This window comes from Myotis daubentonii, chromosome 1, assembly GCF_963259705.1.
Source record: "Myotis daubentonii chromosome 1, mMyoDau2.1, whole genome shotgun sequence".
Classification (NCBI taxonomy): Eukaryota; Metazoa; Chordata; class Mammalia; order Chiroptera; family Vespertilionidae; genus Myotis; species Myotis daubentonii.
Genome location: NC_081840.1, coordinates 190,088,667 through 190,106,502, shown reverse-complemented (window position 1 = coordinate 190,106,502; position 17,836 = coordinate 190,088,667). Strand labels below are relative to the sequence as shown.

The 17,836-nt window shown below is 39.2% G+C and overlaps 2 protein-coding genes across 5 annotated transcripts in view; both read right to left on the bottom strand.

The window, feature by feature from the left end:
- Positions 1-17,836, bottom strand: part of LOC132218448 (UDP-glucuronosyltransferase 2B31-like) — a 104,906-nt gene that overhangs the window by 20,216 nt on the left and 66,854 nt on the right. The gene's annotated exons all lie outside the window — the stretch shown is intronic.
- On the bottom strand, positions 1,250-16,275 carry LOC132218507 (UDP-glucuronosyltransferase 2A3-like). The gene is made up of 6 exons (XM_059669770.1): positions 15,493-16,275; positions 9,554-9,702; positions 7,098-7,229; positions 3,443-3,530; positions 2,815-3,034; positions 1,250-2,379 (listed from the first exon to the last, which is right to left on the bottom strand). Exons 1-6 carry the CDS (start codon positions 16,214-16,216, stop codon positions 2,100-2,102), a joined length of 1,593 nt encoding a protein of 530 aa, XP_059525753.1. The 5' UTR covers positions 16,217-16,275; the 3' UTR covers positions 1,250-2,099.

The window sequence follows — 17,836 nt, the reverse complement described above, 5'->3', positions numbered from 1 at the left end:
ATCAACTGATTTTTCTTAATATAAAAATAAGAAAATATTTTTGATAATCATTTTTATTTGATAGTAAGAGGAACACCTATTTCTTTATGACAGAACTAGAGGCCTGGAGTACAAAATCTGTGCAAGGGTACCCTGGCAAGCCCTGCCAGATGGGGTGCATGGCCTGAGGTGCCCCTTCAAGCCCTGCTGGGTGGAGGTGTGGCCTGAGGTTCCCCATCAAGCCCTGCTGGGCAGGGGGAATGGCCTGAAGTCTCCTGGTCCAATGCCAGGGCAGGGGGTGTGGCCTGAGGTCCCCATCAAACCCCCCTAGGCTGAAGGCACGGCCTGAGGTTGCCTGTCAAGCCCCACCGGGTGGGTGGCACATCCTCAGGTCCCCTGACCTGGCCTGGTGCCATGCAGTCTCAGGTCCCTGCTGATCTCCCTTATGGCTCATTATGGGAACCCTGCCTCCACTGTGGGAACAGCCATCTTGTGTTACAGGAACCCGGCCTTCATTGTGGGCATAGCCATCTTGTGGTGTGATGTAATGAGGATAAATTTGCATATTACCTCTTTATTATATAGGATTACTTACATTATGAATACCAGTGATTTTTAAATATAATGAATTGACATTTAACTTTCAGATTATCAATTGTACTGGTCTTGAAAAATCTAATTAAAATTAATAAAACAATTTTTCTATAATTCTTTAATTTATTTCTTTGAAAATAATCTATTTACTTTTAAAATATTACTGACATTTTCATTTGTTGGGGGAAAAAATCATTCCATTGGTTATCTTTATAGTCTAAAGAAATGCTCAGAACTTTCCCTAGTACATAAAAGGCACACAGAAATATTTATTGATTAAAGTAAAAAACAGGCATAATTTTTTGGTAGAGCTTGTTATGAACTAAAGTGTGTACCATTCTCAAATTTATATATTGAAGCCTTAAGTCCCAATGTGTCTATAGTTGGAGATAAGACCTTTAACAAGGTATTTACAAAAAAATTAGGTTATGAAGGTGCACTCTAATCCCGAAGACTTGTATCCATGTAAGAAGAGGAAGAGACATAAGGCATCTTTTTCTTACCAGGGGCATACAGAGGAAAGGCCATGAGAGGACAAAGGGGAAAGGTTGCTCTCTACAGTCAGCAAGGAGGCCTCACCAGAAACCAATTCTGTTGGCATCTCTCTCTCTCTCTCTCTCTCTCTCTCTCTCTCTCTCTCTCTCTCTATATATATATATATATATATATATATATATATATATATATATATCTTTGTTGATTTCAGAGAGGGAGAGGGAGAGAGAGATAGAAACATCAATGATGAGAGAATCATTGATTGACTGCCTCCTGCACGCCCCTTACCGGGCATCGAGCTTGCAACCCAGGCATGTGCCATGACGGAAATGGAACAGTGACCTCCTAGTTCATAGGTCCACCATGCTCAACCACTGAGCCACTGTAGCCAGGCCCTGCTGGCATCTTGATCTTGTATATCTAGCTTCCAGAATTGTGAAAAAATAATTTCTGTTGCTTATGCCACTGAGTCTGCAGTATTTTGTTATGGCACCTGAGCAGACCAATGCTGAGCTTTATAGAAACTTTGTAAATATTCCAAAGCAGGATGTCTTATCATCATCATTTCCACAATTGGCCTAATCCTAATAACATTGGGTAAGTAGAGAGGCTTATTTTTATTTAAAACAGAAATCTTATTTTCATAGCAAACTAACTTTTGAGGACACTTCCCTGTTTATATGATTGGTTGTATTATTCTCAGATCCCCACATTCATGAAATTGGGCTCATATTTTGTTATCTCCAGCAATCATCATATCACTGAAGGTTATACAATTAAAATAGTGATATCATGAATAGAATTTTTAGAGTTATTAATGTCCCTGTGCCAGAAAGTGGATAAAGAGGAAGAGGGTAAACATGCCTGAGGTTATAAAGGAACTATAGGACATGCTCACCAGTGAATGATCGTGTGGAATTCTAGGCTGTTTCTTTAGGCTGAAAAAAGAGGAAATTCAAAATTGAAAACAAGAAGGATGTGCAGGAAGAAACAGGTTTGTCCACTCAGAACTTTGCCTAAGTTGGAAAGATCTATTCTCTCTTTTTCCTCTTTCTTGTTTTACCAAATTTTCGGCAAGAAAATAAACAACATTTTGTGATCAAGAATATAGCAGATGCTGCACAGGCCAGCAGGAACGCAATCACATCCAAAGAGTGGTACTGGACCCAGGTGAGGTTGTGGACAGCTGGCCGCAGGTGTTTGGCTCCTTTGTGACGCATTACATACTCGATCCAGAAGACTGCTCGATCCAAGGGCTTTACAGGTTGATCGTGGTGAATCCTTGATAACCTCATCACATTCTCTTTATAGCTGGAAGGCAAATAAGGAACAAGGCAAAAGAGAAAGAAATGAATGAAATATTGTGTTTGTTTGTCACATGATACATGTTATAAAAATTAAACTAAGGGCCACAGAATTGTTACATGAACACTGCTCATTGTATAGAATTTTAACACATATAGTAGGGATATGGTAAAATAAATATATTATTAACGGACTGTGGTTAAATGCAGGTATAGGAAAAGCAATAAGAATAAAACAGTTGTTAATTGAAACCCAATTTTTCTGAGCTGGAAGTGTGACACTGTATGAACTGTACTTTCCAAAAGATTTCCAAGACCAAGATTGTGAATGGTTCAAGATTATGGGATAAGATCCATTGCAAGGTAAGCATGATCTCTAACATGTTCTTGTATGGTGCTTAATACAATCAATGGTAATCCTATAGAAAGAAGTAGTACTTACGAAGGATCATTAATGACTGTTCTCAAGGCCTTGAGCAAGTCTGCACTTGTCATTGTGTGCATGTTCACCTCCACAGCTGCTCCTTTGGCCTTCATGTGAGCAATGTTATCATGCTGATCAGCAAACATGGGAATTCCCACCATAGGGATCCCATGATAGATACCTTCATAGATCCCATTTATTCCACCATGAGTGATAAAAGCTTTGGTTTTTGGATGACCTAGTGTGGGGATAGGATGAGAAGTGGGTGAAAATTTTATTATAATGCATGAACAGAAATGTGGAGACAGAAGAGGAAGACCTATGGGATAAGTTATTGAAGAAGGCAGTATTTTCTACAGTATTTCCTGTGGGGCAGTGCTACCACAGAAAATAGTTATCCCAGGAAAAGGAGGCATTAATTCCCTCTGTGTTGCCTGAAACTCTTATCTAAATTCATAGCAAGTATGAATCTATAAAATTAATGGTCAAATATTTAATTACATCTTTTTGAATTAGAGGTAAAATGAAAAATATTTACTATTGTTAACTATTTGTTGATATTAGTTTTTATGCTTTTATTAGCTGTTAAAGAATTGATCAACTTGTCCAACAACTACTATATAGCCTTTCTTCCCCTTAGTCTTACCAAGAAGATCATTCTGGGGTAGCCAGTCATAGAGCTGAGTATTGGCTCCTAATGTGGCTGGTTTCTTTCCTTTGTATCTCCATAAAACCTGTGGAAGACAGTGAATATATTTCACAAGTAATACCACAGGATAATGACATTTTAAGGTTGTAGAGTTTGTATATACCATGCATCTACTCTACTTTAGGTGATAGTTGAGAAGGAGTATAGAAGCGTACTTTATAAACACAAAGAAATAGTGGGGCTGTTTATAACAACCTTTTTAAACGAGTTTGTGGCAATTTCCAGATATCATTTTGTCTATTATAACTAAGAACTTACAGGAGTGAGATTATAAGTGAAGACTTAGAAAATAATGCCATGATAGTCTAATGAATCAGAGTTTGGGAGTTAAAATTTTTATGGCTCAGGTCCTCTGTATAAAATTTTATCACTGGTACTCCAACCTTTTCTTCATATTAATGTTTTTACAAATATTGCTTTAGATTTTAAGTACTTATTTTTTGGATGACTGGTTATCATTTCATCCTCCATTTCTTTCTACTTCTTTTTTCTCCCACAACTTCTTTATTTTAAAGTAAAAATATGGAGAGAAACCAAGATGGTGGCATAGGTAAACACCGGAGTTTGCTGCCTCGAACAACCACTTCAAAAATACAACTAAAAGACATCATCCAGAACCACAGGAAGGCTGGCTGAGTGGAAATTCCACAACTAGAAGGAAAGAGAAAAGCATACCGAGACTCAGAGGAGGCACAGTGCTCAAGTAAAATACTAAGGTACAGAGGCGCACGCAGAGAGGGCTGGTGGCTGAGGGCGCGGTTGTCATTTTCAATCTGGAGGGAGTCTCAGGCTCTGAGCTCCAGTTCCGAGCGAGTCTCTGGGGACCCAGACTCATACAGGAGAAGCGGGACTGTCTGGCATCATTTGGAACTCGAGGGCAGCTTTCTCTCGGAGGGGCTTGCAGCGATTACTGGGACATTGAGAAGCGGAGTCTCTGAGAGCAACTATAACTGCTAGCCCCGCCCTGTTGCTCCCGTGGGAGCTGACCCGCCCAAGCCCTGCAGGGAGGCTTTTGCTGGATAGCCTCAGGCAGAGGCTAGATTAGCACCTCCCTAGAGATCTAGGAGCCAGTATACCCAGAGGTCAGAGTGGGACCATCCAGTTTGCAGCTCCATGGAACCATAAAGGACACACTCAGGGGGCAGACTCAGTGAGCACCAAAGCCCCACTGAAGCAAGTCTTGCCCCGGAGGGGTGTCTCCAGCACAGAAGTTCTCCCACTGCAGACACAGCTGATTCTCACAGCCAATTGGCCTGGAGGTCAATTCCTCCCAGTGATACCTACAACAACCAAGGCTTAACTACAACAAGACTGCACAAAGACCGCAAGGGGGTGCACCAAGAGTGTCCACCTCAGGTAATTGAGGAAGCTGAACCACTGGGCCCTAGAGGACACTTAGCACAGAAAACCACTTTATCAACACAGGGAAGCATAAAAAATGTGGAGACAAAGAAAAAGGACACAAATGACAGAAATGGAGGAAAGCAAACTACTGGATATAGAGTTCAAAATCACACTTTTAAGGTTTTTCAAGAATTTTCTAGAAACTTCCAATAAACTTAATGAGACCTACAAGAAAATGAGACCCTCGAGGTTGTGATAAAGGACCAACTAGAAATTAAGCATACACTGACTGAAATAAAGAGTATTATACAGACTCCCAACAGCAGATTAGAGGATCGCAAGAATCAAGTCAACGATTTGAAATACAAAGAAGCAAAAAACACCCAACTGGAAAAGCAAAATGAAAAAAGAATCCAAAAATACAAAGATAGTGTAAGGAGCCTCTGGGACAGCTTCAAGCATACCAACATCCGAATTATAGGGGTGCCAGAAGAAGAGAGAGAGCAAGATATTGAAAACCTATTTGAAGAAATAATGACAGAAAACTTCCGCTACCTGGTGAAAGAAATAGACTTATAAGTCCAGGAAGCGCAGAGAACCCCAAACAAAAGGAATCCAAAGAGGACCACACCAAGACACATCATAATTAAAATGCCAAGAGCAAAAGACAAAGAGAGAATTTAAAAGCAGCAAGAGAAAGAAACCCAGTTACCTACAAGGGAATACCCATATGACTGTCAGCTGATTTCTCAACAGAAACTTTGCAGGCCAGAAGGGAGTGGCAAGAAATATTCAAAGTGATGAATGCCAAGAACCTACAACCAAGATTACTTTATCCAGCAAAGCTATCATTCAGAATTGAAGGTCAGATAAAGAAGAGCTTTGCAGATAAGAAAAAGCTAAAGGAGATTATCACCAACAAACCAGTATTATATGAAATGCTGAAAGGTATCCTTTAAGAAGAGGAAGAAGAAGAAAAAGGTAAAGATACAAATTATGAACAACAAATACACATCTATCAACAAGTGAATCTGAAAATCAAGTGAATAATCTGATGAACAGAATGAACTTGTGATTATAATAGAATCAAGGGCATAGAAATGGAGTGGACTGACTATTCTTGGGAGGGGGAGGAAGGGGTGAGGGGGATGCGGGAAGAGACTGGACAAAAATTGTGCACCTATGGATGAGGACAGTGGGTGGGGAGTGAGGCAGAGGGTGGGGTGGGAACTGGGTGGAGGGGCGTTATGGAGGGAAAAAAGAAGAACAAATGTAATAATCTGAATAATAAAGATTTAATTAATCAAAAAAATAAAGTAAAATATGGTAGTGCTTTTGCTTATATTCCAAAGTTTGGTGAAGTATATTGTTTGGTTTCATTTCTTCAATTATCATATTTGTATTTATATATAATTTTTATAGAATTTTATGGAATTTAACCAAATATACAAATAAAAACAGCTGTTGGATGTTTTATAAATAGCAATATAAAAAGAGCAGTAATCTAGGATGGTGGTGATAACATTAAAATGAATTGAATATCATAAATTAGGACATGCAAAGTGCTAGACTATATTAACATTTCTATGGCCTTTTAATTCTAGAAAATGTTAATTAAAATGCTAAATGAATCTAGGCTTCTACTTCTGTGCTTAACTATGATGAATCAAGTCCTAATACAAACAAAGGCATGGAGGATATTCTTTTTTTTTTTTTAAATATATTTTATTGATTTTTTACAGAGAGGAAGGGAGAGAGACAGAGAGCCAGAAACATCGATGAGAGAGAAACATCGATCAGCTGCCCCCTGCACACCCCCCACTGGGGATGTGCCCGCAACCCAGGCACATGCCCCCGACCGGAATCGAACCTGGGACCCTCCAGTCCGCAGGCCGACGCTCCATCCACTGAGCCAAACCGGTTCTGGCAGACATGGAGGATATTCTTATGCAGCTTTCATACCTATATTTGCCATTTCTTTTCTCCTTTTTCCTGGTACTGGAGTAAATGCACTTCAGAACTATTTGGGAGTTGTTAGAGCAGGCCTTAAGATTTCATGAAAAATGGTGCTTAATATTTTCATCTCTACAGAAAACTCAGCAAGCAAGGTGCAAATATGCCTACACTCACTATTGTAGTGTTTTACAAATTTTTACTTAATACTGGTACCTGATATGTTAAGTGTAAAATGAGATTCAACTTTCAGTGGGAAAGATACCAGCCCAGCAGAATTAAAGGTTGTACTAACCTTCTGTGGAATCTGGGCAAGGGCTGAGGCAACAAGATTGCCCCTTTCTTCTGTGAGATTTTGAATGACTGAACCCAGAGAAAACACCACAATACCATCTTTGCCCGAGCTCTGGACAAATTCTTCTATTTCCTGTAGAGAAAAATTCGTTGTATTATAGATATACAGTATCTTAGGGAATAAAATAAAGTTCTCTTATACTTCTAAAATAAAGATTCAAGGGAATTGTCAGAGGCTTGGTTAGATTTTTAAAAAGTCTTTGAAACTTTTCATGAAAAATGGAGCTTAACGTTAACCACCAACTCACTTTAGGAGAAAATATATAATGCAATATACAGATAATGTATCATAGATTTGTACACTTGAAACTTATATAAATTTATTAACCAATGTCACCCCAATAAAGTTACAGTTTACATCTAATATATCATTACTGTGTTGATCTGCCTATGGCTTGATTAGTAATTTTCTCATGTTCAAGTCTTCCTTTATGCCTAAGCAGATATTGTTAGAATTGTGGTATCTACTTATATAAAAACCATGGGTGGTGTTCATTACGTCCAAAAGATCTGCTGCGACAAAGCAGAAGGAAGTCAGTCCTGTAGGGGATTTTCTTGGCAACGTCTGTGCCCTCCTCCAAGCTATTTCCCAAAGCTGATTCCTGTAAGACTGGGGTTTGAGGCAGGAACCCACCCTCAGAGCTTGGAGGCAGATCTTTCTAAAGTGTGCCATGTGCCAACACAGCCAGGGGTGAACCTGAATGGGGGCGGCTGAAAGGTTTAGAAAAGACAGACAAGGGAATGAAAGCCAGGTCTTGGTGGGATGCTGATTCTCTGAGAGACAGCGACCACGCCCACAGCCATGCCTTTATTTTATAGCAGATGCTACGAGGCAAAGTAAGGGCATGACCAAGATGTTTACAACATTCTCCTGGGTTTCAATCCTACTCAACTACATGCACCTGAACTCTATCAAGCCTACATCACTCAGGCATGTGGGGCTACATGTTCGGACCATAGGTTCAAGCTTACAAGTACAGCTGTTGGCTATAACTGTGCTGGGAGGGCCCTGCCCTCCAAGATGGGACTTGCACCTGGCAATGAGAGGACTGTGCCCTCTCATCAGTCCAAGGCTTGAACCTGTCCAAAACTCTGTAGCGGCTCCCCACAGTAAAGTTTTAATTCTGTTTCTTTGTTACTAATGTTGTGACCCCACACCATAATAAAGAAACAATTTCTGGAGGATGAGGCCCGCACTGGGGCCGGGGGTCCATGCAGCCCTCAGGGCCCGGTCAGAGGGGCCGGGGCCTGCGTGGGCCGGCCGCTGGGCCCCATGGGGCACAGCCTGGCCGTGCTGCTGGCGGCCTTGGGCATCGACTCCCCAGCCCACAGCGGGAGCCCAGCGCAGGCCGCCACCCACCCGCTGCCCCCCGGACCGGACCCACGCGGCAGCAGCGGCGGCGGAGTGGGGCATGTGCCCTAGTCCGAGGAGACGGAGGAGGAGGCGATCGCCGGCGCCCCCGGGGACGAGACGGAGGACGTGGACTTCCTGTCTGGGCTGGAACTGGTGGATCTGCTGGACCCCCGGTGATTGGACTAGCCCCTGGAGCCCGGGCGAGGACTGCGCCCTCCATCTTGCCTTGGGTCCTCCATTTTTGGACAGAGCCATGTGCTTCTTCCCGGAAGAAGCCTCTGCTAGCCACACCCAGGATTTCTCTGGACTAACCAATAATAATCAAGGGAAGTGCACGCCATCACTATGACCACATCCTGTGTAATGAGACACCGACTCGCACCTGGCCAATCGGCGGGGCCCACAGTCCCCTCTCCTGCCCTTACTCCACCCCCCTATAAAACCCCCTGTCCCATCAGGCCTCGCTCTCTCGGCCACTGGGCTTGCCGTTGTGTCGGTGAGTCTGGTGAACAGGGAGCGCAAGCGGCTTGAATTAAAAGGTCTCTTTGCTTTTGCATCCGACTGGCTGGCTCCCTGGGGGTCTTGGGAATCTTGAAATCTGGGCACAACACCCTCTCACCAGTAAATAGTGTGGAACTTATCCCTGTGTCTCATGAAAGCATGTTTGTCTCTCAACCTTCATAATATATGCCCATTTTCATAACTTTTTCATGCTTATAAAGAATACTATAGCAGTCTCCTTACTGATTTTCATGGCTTTAGTTTTCAGTTGCTCCTATCAATTATCCCTATTGTAAAAAAAAAAAAAAAAAAGAAAGATATTTTAAGATGTGCTTCAATCATGCCAGTTTTTTTAGCTTGATTTCCCAATATATTACCTAAAATACCTATTAATAACTCACAAGAGCCCTCTGGCATGGAAATAGAGTTGGCCATCCAATGATATTCAACATCATGTCACTGTTACCAAGACTGTAAATTTTAAAAGGAAATCAGGTGTCACATCATAAGATACATAAAATCCACCAATGCTGTAGTCTTACCTTGGGTAATGGTTTGGCAGGTTTGCAGTGCAATCCTCCAACAAATTCAAAATTAGGTAGATATGGACGAGGAAATTCAAAATCCCAATATGTTCTAATTAACCAAATTTCAGCTTTCCCCAGAGTCTCACATAATGTAGTGGGTCTTCCTGGAAAAAAAAAAGTTGGGTAAAAGGAAATAGACTATAAGTTAAATGGGAAAATTGCACCACTAACTTTTTGATTAGCTCTCAAGGGAAAATTAAGTTTAGGTCCTCTAGAATGATATGGCTTTTAGATGGCAAATGAAAAGGGGCATTAATATAATCAAATGAAATAAAAAAGAAAGAGAAAAATAAATAAAGATGAAAGAAATAAAAAAGAAAATTAAAAAAGGAGAATAGATTATTTGTTTCTTTTTACAAGATAAAAGAAACCAAACATTTAAACACAACTCCAAATTTCTAATAAATTTATTGCTAATTTTTTCTCTCCAATTGAATGTCAGATGATAGATTAGCTCCACAATATCTGCAGCAAATCACCCCACAATGGTTTCTAGTCTTCTAGTCAAGAATATGTCCATGACATCTCCAGCATGTTTTAATTTCAGGATTACTCATATTTTTATAGAATCCCATCAATATTAGTCGACCTCATCCTTCTGTGTGATATCTCATCACTTCAGTTCATGGGGCACTACTTTATTAGTAAGAACTCCATGAATAATTCATACTCATGATGACCCTCTTTTGGGATGTGTGGTTCACAAATACATACTACAGTTATCTCACAACTTTTTACTGCTGTCTTACTTTACTGCTGCCTCACTGATGTGTTTTGAAGGGTATTTAGGGTATTAATTTTAGGTTTTTATGCAGAAGAATAAATAACTGCAAATAACCAAGTCTTTAATTTCTGTTTATTAAAAATAGATGTTTTATAACTGAGAGGAAGGGAAAAAAACAGGTGAGAATCCTTTTCACTTTAGTATTCTAATTAAAGTTGATGGTGACATAAACCCAGGGAGGAAAGCTTCATTTTATAGTCATTACTTTTTAATGTAAATTCATTTAGTCCAAAGACTATAATTTGATAATGAAGAAGTTTTGACCAAGGACACTCAGTTTGAAATTGCCAGAGATTAGATTAGAACCCCATCCCTTAGCTTCTGAATTAATGTGTTTTTGCCCTCTGGATGTCTACTTTTTTTGAGACTCAAATCCTGCCTTGATTCCAAACCCAAGGTGATAGTGTTATTAGTCATTATCTTATTTAAATTAATCATTTTCCTGCCTAAGTGATTTAGTTTATATGACCTTAGCCTCATTTTAGAAAGACAACTTAAAGCAATTAGAAAAATTCTACATTTAAAGCAATGATTCACAATAATGGGTATAGAAGAGATAAATGGAAAGAGAATGAAAATGAATTTAATATAAAACAAACTGTAAATAATTTCATAAATTGTATTTGAAATGTTACATAAGAGGAATTATGGACATAAAACTGAAATTAAATAGACAAATACCCAATTTCTTTTAGTTATATAATTTACATAAAAATTGAATTATATAATCAAAATGGATAATTCTAAATATATGTGTGTTATGTGGGTTAAGTTAATTAATGGGTTAAATTTTAGCTACCAAGTAGATATTATCAAATGAATCTGTTAGTTTAAGTGAGTTAAGTGGGGTGTTTTTTTAATTTTAAAGACTTCTTGCCTGAAAACATTATTAGTACAATTTTTATTTAATAGAAGAAGCTTTTTTTTCTCCTCCTTATATAATGCTTCTGTCCTTTTTCTCAAGTTGAGGCTTTTCAGAGGTCTTTACTCATAATCCTACCATGCCAAAATGTGGCCAGATATAATATAGTTTTCTGTTACCACTGATGGTAGATTTGAGCCAAGATTCTTATAATTTTTTCCTATATCTATAGAGCCTAGTAAGTAGTGTGCTCCCAGCATGCATAATGATTATAGTTTACTAATTATAGCAAATCATTACCTTTGAGTTTAAATCATGGGTATATAAAAGGATTTAAAAGATACATTATTATTGATTTCAAAGAGGGAGAGTGATCAAGAGAGAAGAAACATCAGTGATAAGAGAGAATCATTGATTTGCTGCCCCCAGCATGCCCCACACAGGGGATCTAGCCTGCAACCCAGGTGTGTGCCGTGACCTGGAATCTAACCGTGACCTCCAGGTTCACAGATCGATCACACTAGCCAGGCTCAAAGGTTTTCTTAAGTTGGTTTCTTTGAACATTAGTTCTGTAAAACAATTTGATATTCAGTGAAGTAGATTAGATCATATATTTAGTGTGAGATATGATCTTTTGTTTGTTCTTGTTTGTGCTTCTCAAAGACAGCTGAAGTAGAAACCTTTCTGAGTTGATTGATTCAGCTCTCAGCTAAGTGTATGAAATTGCAAATAAAAGCATTTTAAGCAGAAAAGGCAAAGATTAAAAATAAGTTGATTAGGTGTATATCAACCTATTGATTAGTGGTTCTTTTTTTTAATATTTTATTGATTTTTTTACAGAGAGGAAAGGAGAGAGATAGAGAGTCAGAAACATCGATGAGAGAGAAACATCGATCAGCCGCCTCCTGCACATCCCCCACTGGGGATTGCCCGCAACCCAGGTACATGCCCTTGACCGGAATCGAACCTGGGACCCTTCAGTCCGCAGGCCGATGCTCTATCCACTGAGCCAAACCGGTTTCGGCTAGTGGTTCTTTTTAACTGCTCAAGACACAAAGTCTTTTAGGATTTTCTAATTATTTTTCAGGTTTATGTGTAGCATTCCCCCAAGAAATATAAAGTTTCCTAGGAATCTTTTCAATGACCAGCCATGATGAACCTGTCCAAATACTCAACATATATTAGCAAATAAGACTCAGCAACATATTAAAAAGATCATACACCATGACCAACTGGGATTTATTCCAGGGATGCAAGGCTGTACAATATTCACAAATCAACAAACAAGATACAATACATGAACAAATTGAAATACAAATGCACATGATTATATCAATAGATGCAGAAAAGTGTTTGAAGAAAATCTGACACCATTTTTGATAAAAACTCTCAGCAAAGTGGGAATAGAGGAATCACACCTTGACATAATAAAGGCCATATATGACAAATGTACAGTCAACACCATACTCAGTTGGCAAAAACTAAAACCATTTCCCTTAAGAACAAGTATAAGACAGGGATGTCTTCTTTAACTACTCTTCTTCAATATATATTGATTTCCTAGAAGTAGGAAGAGGGATTGAGAGAGAAAGAAACATCAATGATGGGAGAGAATCCTTGATCTACTGCCTCTGGCACACCCCCTACTGTGGATGGAGCCTGCAACCTGGGCTTGTGCTCTGACTGGGTATGGAACTGTGAGCTCCTGCTTTATAGGTTAATGCTCAACCAGTGAGCCACACTGGCCAGGCTCAATGGTATTTTTATACAACAATAATGATCTATCAGAAAGAGAAACTAAAAAAAAAAATCCATTTATCATTGCAAGAAACAATTTCAGATACTTAGGAATAAACTTAACCAAAAAAGTAAAACAACTGTACTCAGGAAACTATAAGACATTGATAAAAGAGATAGAAGAAGATATAAACAAGTGGAAGAACATACCATGTTCATGGATTGGTACAATTAACATAATTAAAATGTCCATACTATCTAAAGCAATCTATAGATTCAATTCAATCCCTATTAAAATACCACTGACATATTTCACAGATCTAGAATGAATATTCCAAAAATTTGTATGAAATAAAAAATGATGTCAAATAGCTGCAGTAATCTTGAGAAAGAAGAACAAAGTTGGAAGGATCTCAATACCAGATATCAAGTTATATTACAAAGCTCATCAAAACAGCCTGGTTCTGGCACAAGTACAGACATATAGATCAATGGAACAGAAAAAGAACCCAAAAATTGACCTAAGCCATTATGCTCAATGAATATTTGACAAAGGCGGCAAGAGCATACAGTGGAGTCAAGACAGCCTCTTCAATAAATGGTGTTGGGAAAATTAGACAGCTACATGCAGAACAGTAAAAACTAGACCACCAACTTATATCATACACAAGAGTAAACTCAAAATGAATACAAGATTTTTATGTAATTCATGAAACTGTAAAAATCCTAGAAGACAATATAGGCAGCAAATTATCAGACATCTCATGTAACAATACATTTATGGATACATCTCCTAGGGCACGAAAAACAGGAAAAAAATAAACAAATGAAACTACATTAAATTAAAAGCTTTTGCACAGCAAAAGGAACCAGTATAAAAATGTAAAGGGAGCCCATTGTATGGGAGCACATATTTGTCAGTGATATACAAGATGAGGGGTTAATTTCCAAAATGTATAAAGTACTCATACAACTCAACAAAAACAAGACAAATAACCAATTAAAAAGTTGGGCAGAGGACATGAATAGATACTTTTCTAAAGAGGACACATAAATGGCCAAGATACATGAAAAAATGCTCAAGATCATTAATCATCAGAGAAATTCAAGTAAAAATGACAATGAACTATCATCTCATACCTGCCACAATGCCTACCATCAATAAATCAACAAACAAGTGTAGAATTTCCTAAAAAAATTAAAAGTATAACTGCTATTTGATCTAGTGATCCCACTTCTAAGAATATATCCTAAGAATACCAAAACACCAATCAGAAAGAATGTATGCAACACTATGTTCATAGCATTGTTATTTACAATAGGTAAGATATGGAAACAGCCCAAGTGCCCATTCGGTCATTCGGTCAGTAGAGGAATGGATAAAAATGCTGTGGTACATTTACACAGTGGAATATCATGCAGCTGTAGAAATGGAGGATCTATTACCATCTGAGACAGCATGGTGGAACCTGGAGGTGATTATGCTAAGCAAAATAAGCCAGTCAAAGAAAGACAAATATCACATGGTATCACTTATATGTGGAAACTAATGTAAGCAATACATTGATGAATAAAATATAACAAGATGTATGGAAACATGAACCAGACTGATGAATCTTACAGGGAAGGGGGGAATGGGGCAGTGGGAAGAGTTTAACCAAAGAACCTGTGTATATTTGTGCATGGGTAGGGTTCTTATCCCTGGCAAGCACTCAGGGTCGATTGGGGTCTTCTGGTTGCTGGATGGGGTCTGCCTTTGTTCCACGCCACCCCCTGGTGGTCAGCCCACGTCATAGCATGTGGCGAATTCCAGGTCAGTTGAACTCCCAAGGAGACAATTTCATATTAGCCTTTTATATAGGATATGCATTGCCCATGAACACAGAAACTGGGATGGTGAAGGCCCTAGGCACAGAAGGAACTAGGCAGTTGGGAGCATAGAAGGAATAAAGGAGACAACATTTGTAATACACTCAACAATAAAGTAAAAAAAAATGGTTGACACCCTGTTCTAGTAAAAATGGTATAAGATTGAGTGTAATCATCACTAATTATAAAAAATGTTTGAAGTGGATACAGATGGATTAAATAGAATATATTTGTTAATAACCATATTTTAACTCATTACTGATATCAGATATGTAGGTTATCTTGCTCTTAGGATAAACATTATACTGTCTTCACCAAGAATAGCTATAACTTCCTCTAATATGGAAACTCAATGTACTGTATTTATGTAATATCCAAATATGACAAACATTCCTAACAAGTATCAAGTTGTCTTATGAGAAGTGGTTTGATGACTATAAAGACAGAGTAACCATGGCAAAAGATTCTTTGTTCCCATTTCCACTTAGTTTTTGATAACAATTTGATTACTGTTACTGGTAGAGTTTTAAATGTAAGACAGATATTTTAAACTGTATTCCTTTCATTCACTTAGATTTCATTCACTTAGATTTCTAAATTTCTTCTGATAACAAGTTCAAAATAAAAAGCAAAATGTCTTACCTAATGCTTCACTGTAAAACTGGTCCCAAAAATGAATGTCATAATCCCGGATCCATAAGTCAAAGAAAACGGAGAGCATTGTATTTTTCACTCTTTCCAGAAAGGTCATTCGGTCAGTAAGTCCCACCATCTGAACAGGAACATAGGAAGGTGGAGTAGGAAGTTTCCCACAGTGTTTCTCCTTCATGCCTCCCATAGACACCCTTAATGTGAGCACAAAAGGGACTGCAAGCAATTCAGCCACCAGCTCTCCACAGGGCAAGACAGGGTCTATGAGCATTACATCGTAGTTGGTTTCCTGGAGCTTCTTCATGAGTGTCTGATTGTAGACTGCATTCTCACACAGGGTTTTTAAATTTTCAGTTACTTCAATCAAAACATCATTCAATCTGATTGTTGATCGCCAGGGTGTTAAGTTTGGCAAGTCATTCAAAATTACATCCAGAAATTTGTCTTGTGCTTTCTCTGCTAATTCTTTCGGATATTCTGAATGTAATACCTCGAAGTTCAGTGGGGAAGGTTTCCTGTAGTCAATGAGCTTAGTATGTGGAAAAGTCAACACGGTTATCTCATGTCCTTTCTTTGTGAGTTCCTCTAGAATGGTCTTTATATTAAGCCAATGGCTCATGTCAACCGGCCATACCAGAACCTTTCCACAGAACCCACAGCCAGCACTACAGAGCTGCAGCAGCAGAACCGCCAAAACCCACTTCTTGGATAACATGACAGCAGCTCCGTCACACACTGCTCTGCAGAGGTTTTAGGGTGTTTCTGCCTAGTGCAGAGACCAAATGGCAATAAAAACATAATAAGTTAAAAATTAACTTTAAAAGAAACGTTTTTGCATTACAAGCAAGGTTAATGTTTATTGGGGGAATAAAACAGAAATAAAAAAGATATCTGGGAAAAATTATTTCAAATTCCAGATTTGGAGTGAGGAAAGTAACAAATAGGAACCGCCTAAAGTTAATCTCTCTCTCTCTCTCTCTCTCTCTCTCTCTCTCTCTCTCTCTCTCTCTCTCACACACACACACACACACACACACACACACACACACACATACACACACACCAACATCCATTCCACTCTGAGTTTGAAAGTGGCAAGTGGTTTACGTTAAAACATATTCTACATCATTTTCCCTATGTGAAATAGCAAATAATTTGCTTGGATAAGAGTCTTATGACTAGTACAGGGTGTTCAGAATTCCAGAGAAAAAACATAATCCTTTATGGAATAATTGAAAACAACTGTAGTAAAACAGGTAACATATGAGGTGAGATGAAAGCCTTGGTAGGATCTAGGCAGAGTGTGGCCAAAGGATAGATTTCACAATGAGTAGAGGAATGAGAAACATTCCAGTATGTATGGATCACAGAGAAAGTTGTGGGAAGTAGGTTATTGAAGAAAGTTAGATTGAAATATGAGACAATAGGTAGTGTAGAATGGTTTCAATTTTAATTTATAGGCAAATGTTATTTACCCAAATTTTAAAAAAGCAAAATCAGAAGATCAAATTTTTCCTTTAGTAAATAATTCTGGCAGCTAAACATACAAAAGCAAGAGTTTAAAAGAAGAGAAACTGATTAAAAATGTGTATTGATAAGTTAAACATGAGACTATTATAGCCTGAAACATGGATTAAAATTAGTAAATATGAGTTATATATATAAAAGCCTAAGTGACCAAATGACCAGTCAACTGGTGTGTGCATTGACCACCAGCGGACAGATGCTCAATGCACAGGATCAGGCTCCCTCCTGTCTCAATTGGACCTGTGGGGATCAGGCCCAAAACGGCTATCTGATATCCCCCGAGGGGTTCCGGATTGCAAGAGGGCATAGACAGGCTGAGGGACCCCACTGGTGCACAAATCTGTGCACTGGGCCTCTAGTCCTATATAATAAAAGCCTAATGTGCTAAGTGTCCACTCATCTGGTCATCTGTTCAGCCAATCAAAGTGTAATATGCTAATGATATGGTAAGGCTGCTCATGCACTGACCCCCAGAGGGCAGATAGTTGACCAGTCATCCATCGCTATGATGTGTACTGACCACCAGGAGGCAGATGCTCCAACTGGTAGGTTAGCTTGCTGCTGGGATCTGGCCCATTCAGACTGAGTGAAATAGGCCGGACATGCCCTGGAGCCCTCCTGTGGACCCTCCCCAGCTGGTCAACCTCCTGTGCCCCTACCCGGCCCCGATAATGCACTGGTGGGGTCCCTCAGCCTTGCTTGCACCCTCTCACAATCCAGGACCCCTCGGGGGATGTCGGAGAGCCGATTTTAGACCGATCCCTTAGGCCAGGCCAAGGGACACCACTGGTGCATGAATTCGTGCACT